The 17690-nt window shown below is 46.2% G+C and overlaps 1 protein-coding gene across 8 annotated transcripts in view; it reads right to left on the bottom strand.

Annotated features, from left to right (window-relative positions):
• Positions 1–225: 225 nt before the first annotated feature.
• Positions 226–17690, bottom strand: part of LOC310872998 (transcription factor COE3) — a gene marked incomplete at its 5' end in the record, with an annotated part of 144895 nt that continues 127430 nt past the window's right edge. For 3 of the 8 annotated variants that reach the window (XM_083785232.1, XM_083785227.1, XM_083785228.1), the window contains 5 exons: positions 226–894; positions 1518–1607; positions 4426–4608; positions 8230–8401; positions 10371–10436. In XM_083785232.1, coding sequence (XP_083641358.1) covers positions 863–894; positions 1518–1607; positions 4426–4608; positions 8230–8401; positions 10371–10436 — 543 coding nt within the window. In that variant the 3' untranslated portion in view covers positions 226–862. Of the gene's footprint in view, positions 895–1517; positions 1608–4425; positions 4609–8193; positions 8402–10370; positions 10437–17690 lie in introns of all 8 variants that reach the window. The other 5 variants (XM_083785225.1, XM_083785226.1, XM_083785231.1 and 2 more) reach the window with 3 other exon arrangements.

The raw sequence follows: 17690 nt of genomic DNA, 5'->3' as shown, positions 1-17690 counted from the left end.
TTTCAATAGCTTAGAAAAGTACTGCATTTTTCCTTGTTCAAAACATGATAGACACGCACATTGTTCAAAGCTATGGTACAGAAAGGAAAACGCTAAAAGACTGTGGTAGTTGATATCAATGGTCTTTATGGAACATATTTTTCTAGATATTGTGGGCTTTTCTGATTGACAACCCAGCCTTCCCCCCCCCCCTCCCCCCCCCCCCCAAGTTTGGAATATTCCAACAAGGTCCCATAGCTGAAGGAGAGAGAGTTCGATATTGGTGGGTTCTGGACTCATTCCATCTTTTGGAAAGCTCTAGTTGCCTTTTCGCTACCCCTCTTCCCAACTCACAGTGGTTAAACGACTGGAGACCAATTCTTCAGAGTCCAGTCTTCAGAGACGTCAGTCATGCAAACAAGCCTTTGTTAAAAACAGCACAATACTCATACAACATGTAGTACTGTAGACTGCACGTCCTAGCCGCAGCTTCCTATTCACATTGCTAGTTTTCTTGATCCGCTAACCTCCTCAATCGGTCGGGGATCTGGGGGAAGGCTTCTATACACAGTAAAGTCCTGAGGGTTAAATCAACACTCTGGATTTTACTGAGCACCTATACAGGAATGAAAGTGACACTGATGTCCTCACAGGAGGAGATGGTGATAGATTCACCTAAACAGCACTGACAGAAACAGATTTCGGACGACAGGAAAACTTGGAACTTTTTTTTTTTTTCTTGTGCAGTGACAGATCCTGGGTTGGAAGGGGTTGGTCGGTTCCGAGGTTCAATAAGATAGAGGTCCTGTTTGGAGATCCTGTGTGTGAGTGCCCATCACCACAGAGGATAGTGGGCTCCTGAAATCTGCCTGTGGGCCTCTCTTCACATGGGGGGGACTATGAGACCTGCCATGGCTGAAGTAGAAGCACACAAAAAACACAGAATTATTGACACTGTCTCATACATCTACATTACATCTCTCTCTCTCTCGCGCGCATGCACGCACGCACGCACGCGCGCGCACACACACACACACACACACACACACACACACACACCCTCACACACACACACACACACACACACACACACACACACACACACACACACACACACACACACACACACACACACACACACACACACACACACACACACACACACACACACAGTATACTGATTACTGTGAGTGTCAAAAACAGTACCACATCTTTATATCAAAATGTCAGAATGCATTGTACAAGTGAGTGCTTGAATCGTTTGCTACAGGAAAACATTTGAGCTGAAGTCAAAATGTTCACCAAATATTTGGAATGATGATCATGCTTTAAAATCCCCCTCCCAACATTCTAGAATCAACTTCCCAAAAGAGCCACAAGTTATGGATCAACTTTGAGCTTCAAACCAGACTTAATTAAAAAAAAAAGTTTACCAAAGTCTAGCATTACGTGGACTTCGTCCACCTCTGTCTAGCTTCGACCAAGATAGCAACAGCCAGGGGTCTCTGATAGGCAGGAAAGGGGGTAGGGATGCTCACCCTGTAGGCTGCTGCCATTGGTGGAGGTGCAGGTGGGGGGCGGGGAGGTCTGTGGCCGCACGACAGGGGCGAAGGCGCTCTTCTGTTTGACTGCAGAAACCATATGGACAGGAGAGAATGAATAAGGGCCTATGGGTCGGGAGGGAGGGAGGGAGGGGTGGACAGAGGAGAGTGGAGGAGGAGGAGGAAGAGTGGGAGGAGGAGGAGGAGAAGGGATGAGGCGGTGGGACGGCAAGAAAGAGGAAGAAAGGTTTAAGCGGGAGGAGGAGGATCCGAGTACGGAGGAGGGCGTCGGGAGGTGACAGTAACAGGCAGGCACACAGTCTGAGAGAGGAGGTGAGTGACCGAATGGAGATGAGATGAGGCATGCAGGGGAGGAGGGTGGGGGCGGGCGGGTGGGTGGAGGGTCTCAGAGGAATGGATCCCTGCCTTAGAAAAGGGCCAAGGTGGAGGAACATGCTCCGAGCAAACAAGGTACAGAACTGGCAAAAGTTAAGTTGATCCATAACTTGTATAGGCCCACATTAGACTTTAGCACAAACCTTTTCCTGAGGGCAGCCGTAACCTCCATCCAATGTCCACAAACACAATGTGCAAATGTCTGTATGTTATGTATGTATGTATGTATGTATGTATGTATGTATGTATGTATGTACAGTATGTACAGTATGTATGTATGTATGTATGTATGTACAGTATGTATGTATGTATGTACTGTATGTATGTACATTCGTAAATATGTAAATGCTCGTAAACATGTTTGTGTGTGCATGCTCGCGGGCATGCGTGTGCCCGCGTGCATACGTGCGCGCGCATGTGTGTGGACAGTCGAGTGTCTGATGAAACTAGAAATGTTCAAATCAAACATCTCATTTGTGATATTCTGGTCTCTGCATACTGTACAACTGCATCTCATTGTTGTTGTTGTGCTAACGTTACATAGATCACCTCACGCCAGTCGCTGCTGTTGACTGAATACCGAGTACAACTTGCTGATGTAATTCAGAAAAGTTCCACAGAGTTGCATTAACCATTATTTTAGTCCCAGATATTTCTGCAAATAACTTGAGGAGGAAGCGATTCAAAATGGAGCTGAACTATACAATGGACAGCAGGATGTACATGTGATTATTATCCCTCGGTGCCAAGCAGTATCAGCTGTACAGGGATGAGTACTTCTCAGACATCTTTTCTTTTCTTTTTCTCTCTCTCTCTCTCTCTCTCTCTCTCAGATTCCTCTTTGATCTCCTGACATCACGGATGAGATGTATTTCTTAGCTCATGTTAATGGATTTGGCCCAAAGCGTGAATGCATGAGTGATGAGGATGTTAGTTGGTTAGTAGTGGGAAGAAATGCAAAGACGATGAAACACGGAGCATTCAGGAGGAGATGGAAGACTCAGAAAACAATGCATGGTGTTCACCCCCCCTTCCCCCCCTCCCCCCTCCCCCGCTCAGTGGACACACAACATTCAGACCCTCGGAAGCAAAACTGCAATGAGATGATGTGAGTCCACCTTTTGTTTTTCTTTTTTTTTTTAGTATCACAAGAGACCAAAACATCCAAATACTTGTTTGGGTAGCTAAACGAGTCTCAGTGAGACCTACAGTATGGGCTCTTTTGATACAGTAGCCAAAACAATAGCCACTTCCCCTGGGGTCAGTTAGGAGATACTAGACTGCAAAAAGAAAAGAAAAGAAAAGCAACAACAACAAAAACACCTGCGCCCTGCTAATGAGAGGAGTAATATGAGGCATGCTAATCACGTTGATGTGGGATATTTCAATGGCACACTTACAAGAGGGAGACCTTTTTGACAAAGATGGATGTAATAGATTTGAAGTTCTAGTACTCCAACCCCCGAGTTGTTACAGTATAACAGCACTGCTAAATATCTGGTATAGGCTGTATGTCTACATACTCAATGGAAACCTGAGATAAACTGAGTTATCCCCCATTTGGAAAAATATATAGCATTTACTCATACAAACTAAATAATGAATTAAAGTCCATTATTCTCTCACTGTTCTCTTTCACTGAAAATGGGATCATCTGTATGTTTAAACAACTGTCTTCTGAATTTCAGGTACCAAATTAATCTCCGAATTGGATATGCACAGTACAGTACAGTACAGTACAGTACATCAGAGCTTTTTGGAATACGACCCTTCAAATGAGAAAAGCAGACTGTTCGTTATTCACACGAAGCTGGCTTAGCAGCACTTTACCAAGTATACTCCTGTCCTCCTGAAAGTACTCCTGTGCTCATATCTCGGAGCAGTATACTGTACGACGTATTACACAAATTACCACTACAGATTACAGTGTGCTTTGAGATACGTGTTTGAAATATTACTTTATATGGAAACAGTAAAAGTACCGCCGAGATACCGTTGGTGAGGCCGGTGGAGGTGGAGGTGGTGTGTACTTTAGTGCTGGAGGTGGAGGTGGTGTGTACTTTAGTGCTGGAGGTGGAGGTGGTGTGTACTTTAGTGCTGGAGGTGGAGGTGGTGTGTACTTTAGTCCTGCAACCTCACGATAGATACGTATCACGATACAGAGGCCACAATACGATATATATCGATATACAAGATTATATGTTGATTCCAAATAATGACCATGTATTTACTACAAGAGCTCTACTTTATTATTCTGTAGCAAATCCTTTAAGTATTGCACAAATACAATACATACACTTTCAGGCCCACAGAGGTCTTTAATTTAAAATGAAAGCCACCTCGTGGCTTTATCGTGCATACACCATGTGTTTATATGTCAAAACTGCATCGCCCCCACACAATCGACATAGCAGCCTCTGTATCGATTCACATAATTATCGCCTGGAGTATATATACCGGTATATATCTTGCCATCTCGATGAATTGAACCCACCACCAGTGTACTTACTTGCGTAGGGGGAATTGGCCGTGGAGCCGTTCAGGAAGCTTGGTGATCCCGGCACTCCCAGGTTGGTCATGCCGGCGCCGTAGCCGTTCATGGTGGACGTGATGGTGTTGTAGTTGGATTGCTGGGGCGTGGAGCTGGGCGCGTAGCCACGAGGTGACACGCTGTTGGAGTTGCGGGAGTAGCCTGACAGATAAAGAGGACAAGACGGGTGAGCTCGTGGGTTTTATGTCGTTGACATTTGAGGTGAATGAAAAGTAGAATGGAAACAATTAAAGGTTAGTGAGCGTGACGTGTGGCTTCACTACATCCTCATATGTGAATGTGCTGTGTGTGTGTGTGTGTGTGTGTGTGTGTGTCATGTGACTGTTCTCCCTGCATCGCTAGCGTTGGAGGCAGGGCGTGGAACATTAATGTTTACATCACACGACCCAATAAGGCGAAGAAAAAAGGAAAAAACACCCTGACTTGTTAAGAAAGGGGGTCTCTCATAGAACCATAACACCATTTTCCACAGCTCTCCTCAGAGGGCTCCAGAGCTGAATCCGACACGGTGCTATAGCTGCTCTGTTCGGGATTGTCCCTCTCTCTCTCTCTCTCTCTCTCTGCCTCTCCCTCCACTGTTCTCCCTGACATGTGTTTCCCATTGCCTGCTCACTCCTTCACCGCTCTCCTCTCCTCTCCTCTCCTCCTCCTCCTCTCCTCCTCCTCCTCCTCCTCCTCCTCCCAGGGCAACGCTCCATCAGCCGCTTCTGCTGGGAATTGCGTTGGCCCGAACCAGGAAGTGGGGGAGAGAGAGAGAGAGAGCGAAAGAGAGATCGAGTGGGAAAGAGAGAGAGAGCTCTAGAGCTACTTGGCATTAGCGTGCGCTGGCTGTGCTCAGTAAGCATGCCCTGAGGTTGGTGGGAACTCGGGTGCCTCATGGGGGGGTGGGGGGGTAAAGGGCATGCTAAGTGCTGGAGGGAACATTGGTATTCAATGCATCTTGGATGAGGGTCAATCAACGAGAGCAGCAGAGGAGAGGGAGAGGGAGGCAGAGGTTCCCGGAGGTTAAGGTAACTGCAGAACAACCACACCGACCGGGGGTGAAAGATGAAGGACGTACGTACGGGTCTGCAGCCTGCAGGGAGACAGACGTCTGTAACTCTATCGCCACCGCCGTGACTGCTTGACGTCACTTCAAGGTCACCCGCCACCCCCCCCCCCCCCCCCCTCCCCGCCACGCGGAGGTCAGCAAGAGTTAGTCGGTATACCACCACCAGGGCCGTGTAGTTCTGCAGCACACAGACACATTTTGTACTTGAGTACAATTGTCAATACTGCAATAAAGTCTGGAATTAGAAATGTACTTGATTAAAAGTACAAAAGTATTGGTAACTGGTAAATTGTACTTAAAGTACAAACGTAGGAAGTACTCTTTATGCAGAATGTCTCATTTCAAGCTTTCAAAGGTATACAAATCTTTTGAAAATAGCCGAACTACAAGCTCACAATGCGTCAAATGGCCGAAATGTATATGGGGCTGAAGTGGGTAATAATAACCAAACCTACAAAGTAACTAGTAGTAACTAAAGTTTTCAAATAAATGTAGTGGAGTAAAAGTATTGGAATTACTCAGTACTTAAAGTAAATGCACGTAGTTGCTTTCCACCACTGGCTCCTCCTCTCCCTACCATAACCATAACCACACAACCTCCCCCCCCCCCCCCCATCCATGCTGGCGCTGAAGGAAGCTGTCATTATGAGGTAAAACAAGTGATGGTGAGCGAAGACAAACTCCAGAGGAAAAAATGAAACAATCCATTTTGCACAAGGACGACGCGTGATGTAAAGCAGGCCCCCGCAGCGCTCACTATAGCGAGCTGCTCCTCTGGAATTACGGCAGTAAATTACGTATAGCTTGTCCGTTTGATAAGGCCCGGGCATGCATGCATGCATGCATGCATGCGAGGCCCAGCTAGTTTTCTTATTAATGTTTTAATCACACTACGTAATTGCGCGGGGCACAAAGAGACATTTCATGGTTCCGTAACAGCGGAGGGACTTTGGTTCGGGGCCCTTCGGTGTAATGTTCCGAAGCGCGCCGCCGCGCGCCGACATAAACTATGGAATTATGAATTTTCACGATGGCTGCGGTCCTTTTCCCATGACCTCATAGATTCCTGTAGGTGTTTCGCTCCTGCAGCCCGATGTGAAAAGCAGACAAAGGGGAAGGAAGGCGGGAGGAGGAGGAGGAGGAGGAGGAGGAAGAGAGAGAGAGAGAGAGAAAGAAAGGAGGGGAGGCGGAACGCTGAGGTGTCACAGGAGAAAAAACAGCTCTGTGATGGTTTTTCTTTTGTCTACGTGTGTGTGTGTGTGTGTGTGTGTGTGCGTGCGGCTCCAACATGAGCAATCTGTTCATCGCACGTTCAGACCTATTTCCTGTACGACCATGAGAGAGCTGCCTGCTGACAGGAAACATGGGCTATTTCTCTGTAGTAGTCGTGTGGATCGCAGCAGAAGATGTACCGCTTTATGTGTATGTGGGGTGCACGGACATGTGTGTGTGTGTGTGTGTGTGTATGTGCGGTGCACGGACATCATCGCATCCATGTGCACATGTGTCCCTCCGTTCAAAACACCTCGTTACACGCTACGCCGTTATTGCTCAGCTACCTTTTCTGTACAAAATACATTTGTGTGTGTGTGTGTGTGTGTGTGTGTGTGTGTGGATCGGACGAGTGAAGAAACACAGGGAAGGTTGCCGTATATTAGATTAGTCGAAGGGTGGCTCTTCCAAGAGAGATTTTGCGCTCTCATTAGAAGGCTGGTGTAAGTGCCATCCAACCGTTTCTCGAATTTCTTTGAAAGTGTCCATGTCTCGGAGCCATAGAGTAGAATCGGTCGTCCAAAATATTTTTACTTACTTACTAAGCTGGGATGACCAAATGTTATGCATGTCAATGCAGGCTGACCAGGCCATACCCTTCCTAGTTTGAAGTAATGAAGCATTGCGTTCAGCTCATGCAGGTCACGGCAGAGTTATACGCGCCTCAACTAGAATCAGCTGTCAGTCCGCTGATTGTTTTCAATCGGCCACACTTTTCTACAGACCAATCACAGCTTGCTGATTGTTACCACATCAGCCACACTTTTCTACAGACCAATCACAGCTTGCTGATTGTTATCACATCAGCCACACTTTTCTACAGACCAATCACAGCTTGCTGATTGTTGCCACATAGGCCACGCTTTTCTACACTCCAATCACAGCTCACTCCCACAACAAGCGGCGGTCCATTTAAATCCTCCTACACTTTATAGGTCTCTGCTTTTCAATCGCTGCCACTAACACCCTGCTGCTGCTGCCTGCACCACCCCAGCCTCCAACTTCTATTTAAGATTATTGCATGGCTCAGAAGTTTAACAGAATGTATATCTTGGGTGCGCACTACCCTTTATCCCTAAACCTCTTTTCCATATTTTACTATCTTGAAAAACCTAGTTCAACTAGTCGATCTACATCAACACGTTGTGAGCTTGTAGATCGGCTATTTGAACTATTAAAAAAATGTTAAACAAAATAGCAAAATATGGCACATAAGTTTAGGGATACGGGGTAAGGGATGGCACAAGATACATATTCATGTGTGCGTGGCTCTAAAGTAAACTTGAAATTGTTTGCATGGCTCTACAATTAAACTGCTGTGTGTGTGTGTGTGTGTGTGTGTGTGTGTGTGTGTGTGTGTGTGTGTGTGTGTGTGTGTGTGTGTGTGTGTGTGCCATGCGTACGGGGAGGTAGATGGTAGCTGAGCGGACCGTACTGACCCTGGTCGCCCTGCGAGGCCTCAGAGATGTTGACGGCCAGCTGGCTGCTGAAGGAGTTGACGCCCATCATTTGGGAGTGGGCGGAGCCGCTGAGCGAGGGCAGCTGGTTGTGACTGCGCGGCACGCTGTAGAGCGCCTCCGTCAGGTCGGCCGCTCGCTTCAGGATTATCTCCTGGTGGAGAGAAAACGGGTACAGGCTTTAGTTTCGACATACTTTTTTCAAAATCTTTTATTTTTGTTTTATAACAGTATAGGTGTCAAGTCACAGATAATAATGACATAATGGAAAGACTGTTATTATGCAAAACATGGCCCTTCAAGACAAAAGAAAAACGAAAAACATTTTCTCCCCAATTTAGTATAGCCAATTCCCAATTCCCCAGCCTCTCTACAAGTACTCCATCTCTGCTAACCCCCACAATCAGTCATTGGGAGGGTTAGTTTCGACATACTATTGGTCCGACAACGACAACCTACCTCAAACCCTAACCTAACCATAACCGCAAGCACGGAGCAGTGCATGTTCGCCAACCTTAGCGCATGTTCGCCAACCTTAATCCGATCGTTGTCCGCATGTCGGTCCTATATGGTATGTCGGATAAGCGTGCGTACCCCGAAAAAACTAAAACAAACACGAAAACCTAACTGACAACTAACTGAATTATATAGTTAGTCAAAACTAACTAAAACTAAACTATAATAAAAAATCCAAAAGTAGTATAACCTTGGGACAGACGGACGGATGGAGAGAGGGGAGGAGAGTGGATGAGATGGAGGGACAGAGAGGGAGGAGAGAGGGGAGGAGAGTGGATGAGATGGAGGGACAGAGAGGGCATGATGAGATGATGGAGCGAGAGGGTGCGTTGGAAATGAGAGAGAAAGAGGAGCAGAATTAAGGAGGGACAAGAAGGTCAAAATAACTAAAAGATAGTAGTGAAAATAGGCGAGTGGGAAAGCAGATGAAACTAGCAGATCTACAAGCCGCAATGCGGTGTGAAGCGATGTGTTGCGAGCTTGTAGATCTGCTATTTTCATCTGTTTGGGTCCCCGGCACACGTCTAATCTCTCTTTTGGGTCTCGACATGAAAAGTTTGGTAACCACTGGTGTATTTACTAATAGTTTAGTTTGCTAATAGTTTGCGAGCGTTGTCATCCGAGCCAGCACCACCAGCATGAACACGAGTTTCATCTGACAATGAAGTCTCTTTTAAAGGTGACCTCATTCTCTTTAATTTAAGAAATAGCTCTAATAATAAAAAAACGTTAACGATTCTAAGTATACTAAGAATGCCCTGCAGAAATCCCACAGACGATGTTGCTCCCCCACAGTTTCCTGCAAGTCTGTGACCCGAGTTCTCCCTAAATGAAGTCTTTTTTTAATTAACCTCCATGTCATTAATAAATGTAATTGTTAGAACTCTTAATAGCTGATCACCGGTTTCTGTTTTGTGTTTTTGTCAGCCTGGAGTTTAAAGAAGCCGGTGAGGCAAGATTGCCTGATTGAATCCTGGACTGGTCAAATCTGGGCACATCGGGGAAAACACACAACAGAGGAAAACGGTGCCATTGAAAAACGGTTCTCAAGGTCAGGTCCACCAGCGGTGCAAATAATGGAGTTGAATTAGCACTGAGGATTTTACAGTTAGGTTGAGGTCCCAGAGATAATTCTTAGAATCAATTAGGGTCCCAGAGATAATTCTTAGAATCAATTAGGGTCTGTGGATGTATCGAACTGAAATTCTAAAGAATTGAGAATCACTGCTGCCGACCAAGGCACTTAACCCTCAGATTACAGTGATAGTGAACAGCCCTATGTGTGTCTATACACAGTAACACTGTGTCCCAGGAGCACGTTCCACTGTATGAAGGTGAAGATAATCTGTGCTGAGGAGGAGCACGCATGTTTGCTTAACATTCTGTGCACAAATTTATAGTCAGCAAAAGGGACGTGTTAACACGTGCTAAGTGTGCAATAATGGACCAATCAGGGCCGCATTTGTGCAAAACGCTTACACTGTTCTATGGCGTGGCACAGAGGGAGCGAGCCGTCGAAGAGCAGTTGTCGGTGCGTGCGTGTGTGTGTGTGTGCGCGTGTGTGTGAGTGTGTGTGCGTGTGTGTTTAGTGTGTTAATGTTTTGTACCTGGTTGTTGTGCGGCATTCCATACAGCGCCTCGACCAGGTCAGCAGCCCTCTTCAACAGCACCTCCTGTAAGACACACACACACACACACACACATACATTCTATATCATTCTGTCTATCACAGACACATAGACAGTCTCTATCATTCTGTCTATCACACGCACGCACGCACAGACAGTCTCTATCATTCTGTCTATCACACGCACGCACGCACACACACACACGCACACACACACACGCACAGACAGTCTCTATCATTCTGTCTATCACACGCACGCACGCACACACGCACACACGCACGCACAGACAGTCTCTATCATTCTGTCTATCACACACACACATTCTGGCCCTCCTCACTAGCAGGCAGGCAGTGGTTTTACTCAATACTTCTATGTATAAATAGTAAATACCCTACTCTAAACTTACTTGAGTAAAAGTACAAAAGTATTGGTATCAAAATGTACTTATAAAGTACCAAAAGTAGAAAGTACTCCCATTTCCAGGTTTCAAATGTTTAAACATCTTATGAAACTAGGTACAGTATACTTAAGAAAATGTACTTAGTTACTTTCCAGCACTGCTAACAGGGGGAGCAGTCACTTTAAAGTCCACACATGTCCCCATTACATTCTGAACTGCTGATGATGGATAGTGAAATCCCCGGGTTGAAAAAAAGAGAAATAGGAGCTAAAATGTTATTGCTTCTATAAACATCAAACCCCCTCAGAGTCAGCCCACAACATAATCTGGGCAGTATTATACTAGCTTTCACACTTTCAGGAGGTTAAATCATTCTGTTTGTAACTGCGATGTGAAAATTAGCGAGTCAGGGAAAAGGCGATGCTTTTAGATCCTGGCGGTTTGAGCTGTGAAACAGGGAGAAAGGCGTGCATTAAAATGCAATCATTGTTTTACAGAGTATACAACTCGCAGGTTAGCTTTAATGACGAGGCCCATGTGTGATAAACAACCCCCACCGAGGCAGCTGTCTGCATTTCATTTGCACCCCTGTGTCAAACACACCTCGCGCAAAAACGCAGACAGACGAGCAACGCACGTGCACTCACATGTACTGTATACCGGCACGCACATATACGCACGCACGCACACACACAGACAATTATTGCAATCCAAATGCTGATTTTCTCCAGTCCACCTGTCCCTATACTCTAAACAAGTTTCAACCAGTGGTCCGGGGACCACCAGTGGTCCTTGAGGGGGTTCCACATGCACGGCACGCACGGCAGATCTTTAGATAGATGTTTAACTCTTGAGAGTGTGAAATGAAACCAAATGGACCGCTTTCAAGAGTTAAATTATCTGTACAATTCTGCATCAGTTAATTTACAAGAAGTCTACACAATTAGAGAATGTAGAAGAACGGTGGTCCGTGGCTCAAATGCCCATTAAATAATGGGCCTTGATACTAAAAGGGTTGAAAACCACTGCTCTCTACTATCACTCACAGCACAAAACAACCTCTCTCTCTCTCTCTCTCTCTCTCTCTCTCTCTCTCTCCTCCTCTTCCTCTGAGCCTATATAAGACGGAGGTTGCATCTATTTTGTCAGAGCACCTGCTTCGACCGCCACACTGACACCGACACAACACCGACGACAGCAAATTATCGCGATCAGAAGTGACTCGCGCCGCGCTCAAAATGGCCGCCGACGGCTATAGATAGACGGACGGATATGCCCGCAGGGGAGAGGAGAGGAGAGGGGAAGGGAAGGGAAGGGAAGGGGGGAAAGTAAGCATGGAAGGAGGGGAGGGGAGGGGAGGGGAGACTGCTGGGGGAGATGCAGCCTCAGGGCTAGTGAGAAGCCATTAACACTGTGAGCGCTCAGAGCAGCATGCAGACCACTGGCTTATTAGAGGCCCGTTGCATCTGTTTATTGAGTTTCCCCCTCTGCCTAATTCACCCCCCTCCTCTCTCTCTCTCTCTCTCTCTCTCTCTCTCTCCTCTCTGGCCTCCAGGCTGCCCCCCCTCCCCCGGAGGAGGAAGCGTCCAATCTCTTGCCAGCAGCCCAGCGGGTCGCCGTGGTGATGGCTCTTAATAACAATAACAGGCCCTGATAAATAGATAAATAGGGCCTCGCGCTGGAAACACTCAGCGGCCATGCCAGAGTACAAACACACCAGTGTTGATTTTTGTCGACTTTTCGCTGACGAAAACTAAAAGTGAAAACTAAGCTATATGGTGACTAAAACTAGGGCTAAATATATTGGCAATTTTGTCAACACGTAAAAAACTAGACTAAAATGTTAGGAAGGGACTATAGTGGACAAGAGAGGTCATTTTACACTTGGTTGCATGCTGAAAATAGCCGATCTACAAGCTGCGACATGTTGTGAGCTTGTAGATCGGCTATTTTCAGCATGTGTAAAATCAGCCATTATGACGGCATCAAGGCCCGCCAAAATACATGCTAGTCGACTAAAACTAAATGAAAACTATTCAAGAGACTACTGTATATGACTAAAACTAACACATGCACACACGAGAGAAGAGAGTTAGACATATACTGTACAGGAGAGAGGGGAGGAGAGGAGAGGAGAATGCTCAGTCAGTATACTGTACAGGAGAGAGGAGAGGAGAGGAGAATGCTCAGTCAGTATACTGTACAGGAGAGAGGAGAGGAGAATGCTCAGTCAGTATACTGTACAGGAGAGAGGAGAGGAGAGGAGAATGCTCAGTCAGTATACTGTACAGGAGAGAGGAGAGGAGAGGAGAATGCTCAGTCAGTATACTGTACAGGAGAGAGGGGAGGAGAGGGGAGGAGAGGGGAATGCTCAGTCAGTTCACAGACAGGTGAGTGTGAGACGGTGACAACACCTATCACTCAATACCACACAAAACAAACCACAGCAAACAGGTCCCTCAATCACAAGGTCAGGAGGGTATCGCGCAGTGGGTGATGCCGTGTGTGTGTGTCTGTGTGTGCGTGTGTGTGTGTTGTGAGGGGGGGGGGGGGGGGACAGGGAGGTGTGAGGAGGACAATGATGAGAGGGATAGGGGTGGGGATGCGGGCTGGACCAGAGGCGGTGTTGTGGGAGCCTCTGGTGGAGGTCTCAGGGGTATTACAGGGAGGAGGGGCCTTGATGGCCTAGTGTGTGTGTATGGGTGTAAGTGTGTGTGTGTGGGGGGGGGGGGGGGGGTGTGGACACTATAAGAGAGAGAGAGAGAGAGAGAGAGAGAGAGAGAGAGAGAGAGAGACAGAAGAGAGGAGCTGGAACATGAGAAAAGGGGCAGAGGGGTTGGATGGATGGATGGATGGATGGATGGATGGATGGATGGACGGACGGACGGACAGACGGATGGATAAAGGAGTGCCAGAATAAGTAGAAGTGTCGTGAACGATCGCTCCAAAGTGTAGCATCATGAGAGTCTGACGGATTAGGTGGAAATCTACAGTATAAGAAAAGAGTGCATGTATGCAGCATCTGTAAATACAAACAATAAAAAAGAGAAGAATGGGAGCTGCATGGGAAGTACAAACAAAAACAGATGTTTGGACAAAAAAAAAAGCCACCGAGAGAGGAATGAGAAACAGAGGAGGTGTAAACAATGTGGCAAACGGAGAGACGGAGGGGGGGATGAGGCATGGGGGGGGGGGGGGGGGAGGGAGGGGGGTGAGGCATGGTGGGGGGGGGGGGGGGGGGGACATAGAAAGTGAACGAGAGCAAGGGGGAAAGAGGGAGGGAGGGGACTGGAGAGGAGCACAGTGGATGAACAGCTGGGTAAGAGAGCTTCACTGTCATTATCGGGGTGTGAGAGAGAGAGAGAGAGAGAGAGAGAGAGAGAAGGCCCACCACCCCTTCTCACACTCCCCCCTCCCCCGCCTCTCCAATTCCTCCTGCACTTCATTCTAATTACCCAGACTGCACTGCACTGTAGTGTACGCTCATTTGCTGACAATTATTACTGTAAAAGGCTCACGTATAGAAATGGTTCATCAAGGCATTATTAACCTCGTCTGCTTCACTTTTCTATCCCTATAACCTAAGCATAAAAAACAAAAAAAAACAAAAAAGACTAATGTTGTTTTAATTAAGTGATGTAATGATGTAATAATACCATTACGTATACTTATTAAATATTCATCTTGTATACAACAACCATGTAATACGGAGCTGTTAAGTTCCAGATTCAAGTACTACAGTGTACTGTACTGTATACCCCCGTGACAGCTGCAGGACTTATTTTAAGGGCGGGGAGGGGGGAGGGGAGGGGGGGGGGGGGGGGGCTTCTTACAAAAAGAAGCGAGTTAACCACAGCCAGTGTTTTTCTATCCCTGAGTCAGACCGCTCTCTTCCCCTCGCTGCGCTCAGCCATCAAAAAATAAAAAGTGAACAAGGATGACCCCCCCCACCCCAAACCCCCACCCCCCTCCGCTCCCCCATCCTCCACCTCCTCCCCCATTTCCCACGACAGAATATTGACCTCAAGAGGAAAAGGATCCAACAAGATGACTCGTGGCCTCCATCCATCCATCCATCCAGTCCAGCTGGGCAGAGCGCTGTGCTATCTGTAGACCAGTGTTCCGGGGACCACCAGTGGTCCTTGAGGGGGTTCCATGTGGTCCCCAAGTTGGTAACCAAATGGACCCTTATAGATCTTTAACTCTTGAGAGCGTAAAATGGAACCAAATGGACCCGCGTATACGGGTCTATTTGGTTTCATTTTTACGCTCTCAAGAGTTACATTATTGTTAATCTGCATCATTTAAGAAGTCTACAGAATTAGAGAATATAGAAGCATTGTTATTTTGGTCAACGTTTGGCCAACAGCATTGAATTGTACGATAACACGTACGTACACATTTTGTTATCGATAATGATAACAAAATATTCTTCAGTTTTGGGTCTGCGAGGCTAAATCTCATCAAATGGTGGTCCGTGGCTCAAATGACCAATACAAAATGTGCCTTAATGTGAAAATGGTTGTAGAACGCTGGTTCCCAAACAGTGGGTCGGGACCCATTTGTGGATCGCGGACACATTGTTGTGTTTTCGAAAAATACAAATCTAAAAACATTCACAAAAAAGCTAAACTTTTCATGAATTAATAACAAAAATGAAGAAATGAAATAAAAATGTACGAAATTCCAAATTAGAAAACAAACGTGTATACGCGTTTATCTACAAGCTCACAATGTGGCGCGAAGCAAGGCGTATTTTCACTAGTTTGGGTCCCGGGCAAACATCTAATGTCTCTTTTTGGGGCACGGGCTAAAAGATACCAGAAACCCAGACGTTTTTATTTCCAGGCAGAAAAACAAAAGTCTGGGGCCGGGTCCACTTCAATTCGGCATATACAGTAGCGCAAACGTCGATCACTCCCTGCTGATTTCTGATCGTCTGCACCTTTGTTAAATTGACGCACACACCCTCTAATGAATTAGTCTCATGTCGCGCAGCTGCGTCTAGATTCTGCCGGGAGCTGCCTATGCCATAGAAAGCATACTGTAGTGTAGGTGGACCCCAGGCTACTAGATTACAGCACCGGTTACAGAAAAAACACTGCACTGCACCGACGAGAGCAAAAGAGGAAAAAAGGGTGTTTTTGGCTAATCTGGGTGGGAGTGGTTATACAGGCATGTGTCTCGTTACGTTGTGCATAATCACAGAGCAAAGCAACAACGCCCATGTATTATTAACGCCAGTAAATGTTTGTCCAATGAATCGTGCAACTTTCACACTCAAAATGATAAAGGCTTTCAATACAGAAGAACGTTATTATGGAATATCAATCTATTATTGCAATTTATCTTTCTGCCGAGTACAGAACTTGAATGAGGTGTGGGTTGCAATGCGCCTCCGGTTTTCATAAAGGACAAGTATCTAGTTTAGGAGTGCTGCGTTTATAATAATAATAATGATGAAATATTATCCAACGTTCAAAATATTCTTTAGTTTTGGGTCTGAGAGGCTAAGGGGGGAATTCCAGAATACATGGCCTACAGCCTGGTCCCCGTGTAGGCCATGATTCACGTTGGCCTTGATTCTTCCGCACCCGAGTACACTTCATTCAACTGTATTCAGTGCTTTCACATTGCAGCGATCCGTATCCCAGTACACTTCATTCAACTGTATTCAGTGCTTTCACATTGCAGCGATCCGTATCCCAGTACACTTCATTCAACTGTATTCAGTGCTTTCACATTGCAGCGATCCGTATCCCAGTACACTTCATTCAACTGTATTCAGTGCTTTCACATTGCAGCGATCCGTATCCCAGTACACTTCATTCAACTGTATTCAGTGCTTTCACATTGCAGCGATCCGTATCCCAGTACACTTCATTCAACTGTATTCAGTGCTTTCACATTGCAGCGATCCGTATCCCAGTACACTTCATTCAACTGTATTCAGTGCTTTCACATTGCAGCGATCCGTATCCCAGTACACTTCATTCAACTGTATTCAATGCGTTCACATTGCAGCGATCCGTATCCCAGTACACTTCATTCAACTGTATTCAATGCTTTCACATTGCAGCGATCCGTATCCCAGTACACTTCATTCAACTGTATTCAATGCTTTCACATTGCAGCGATCCGTATCCCAGTACACTTCATTCAACTGTATTCAATGCTTTCACATTGCAGCGATCCGTATCCCAGTACACTTCATTCAACTGTAAACAATGCTTTCACATTGCAGCGATCCGTATCCCAGTACACTTCATTCAACTGTATTCAATGCTTTCACATTGCAGCGATCCGTATCCCAGTACACTTCATTCAACTGTATTCAATGCTTTCACATTGCAGCGATCCGTATCCCAGTACACTTCATTCAACTGTATTCAATGCGTTCACATTGCAGCGATCCGTATCCCAGTACACTTCATTCAACTGTAAACAATGCTTTCACATTGCAGCGATCCGTATCCCAGTACACTTCATTCAACTGTATTCAGTGCTTTCACATTGCAGCGATCCGTATCCCAGTACACTTCATTCAACTGTATTCAATGCTTTCACATTGCAGCGATCCGTATCCCAGTACACTTCATTCAACTGTATTCAATGCTTTCACATTGCAGCGATCCGTATCCCAGTACACTTCATTCAACTGTATTCAGTGCTTTCACATTGCAGCGATCCGTATCCCAGTACACTTCATTCAACTGTATTCAGTGCTTTCACATTGCAGCGATCCGTATCCCAGTACACTTCATTCAACTGTATTCAATGCTTTCACATTGCAGCGATCCGTATCCCAGTACACTTCATTCAACTGTATTCAATGCGTTCACATTGCAGCGATCCGTATCCCAGTACACTTCAACCGGTCCCGATGTGGATCCGGGAAC

This window comes from Protomyctophum parallelum (genome assembly GCF_964188405.1).
Source record: "Protomyctophum parallelum genome assembly, chromosome: 16".
NCBI classification, from domain to species: domain Eukaryota; kingdom Metazoa; phylum Chordata; class Actinopteri; order Myctophiformes; family Myctophidae; genus Protomyctophum; species Protomyctophum parallelum.
This window is presented reverse-complemented; position numbering and strand designations above follow the sequence as displayed.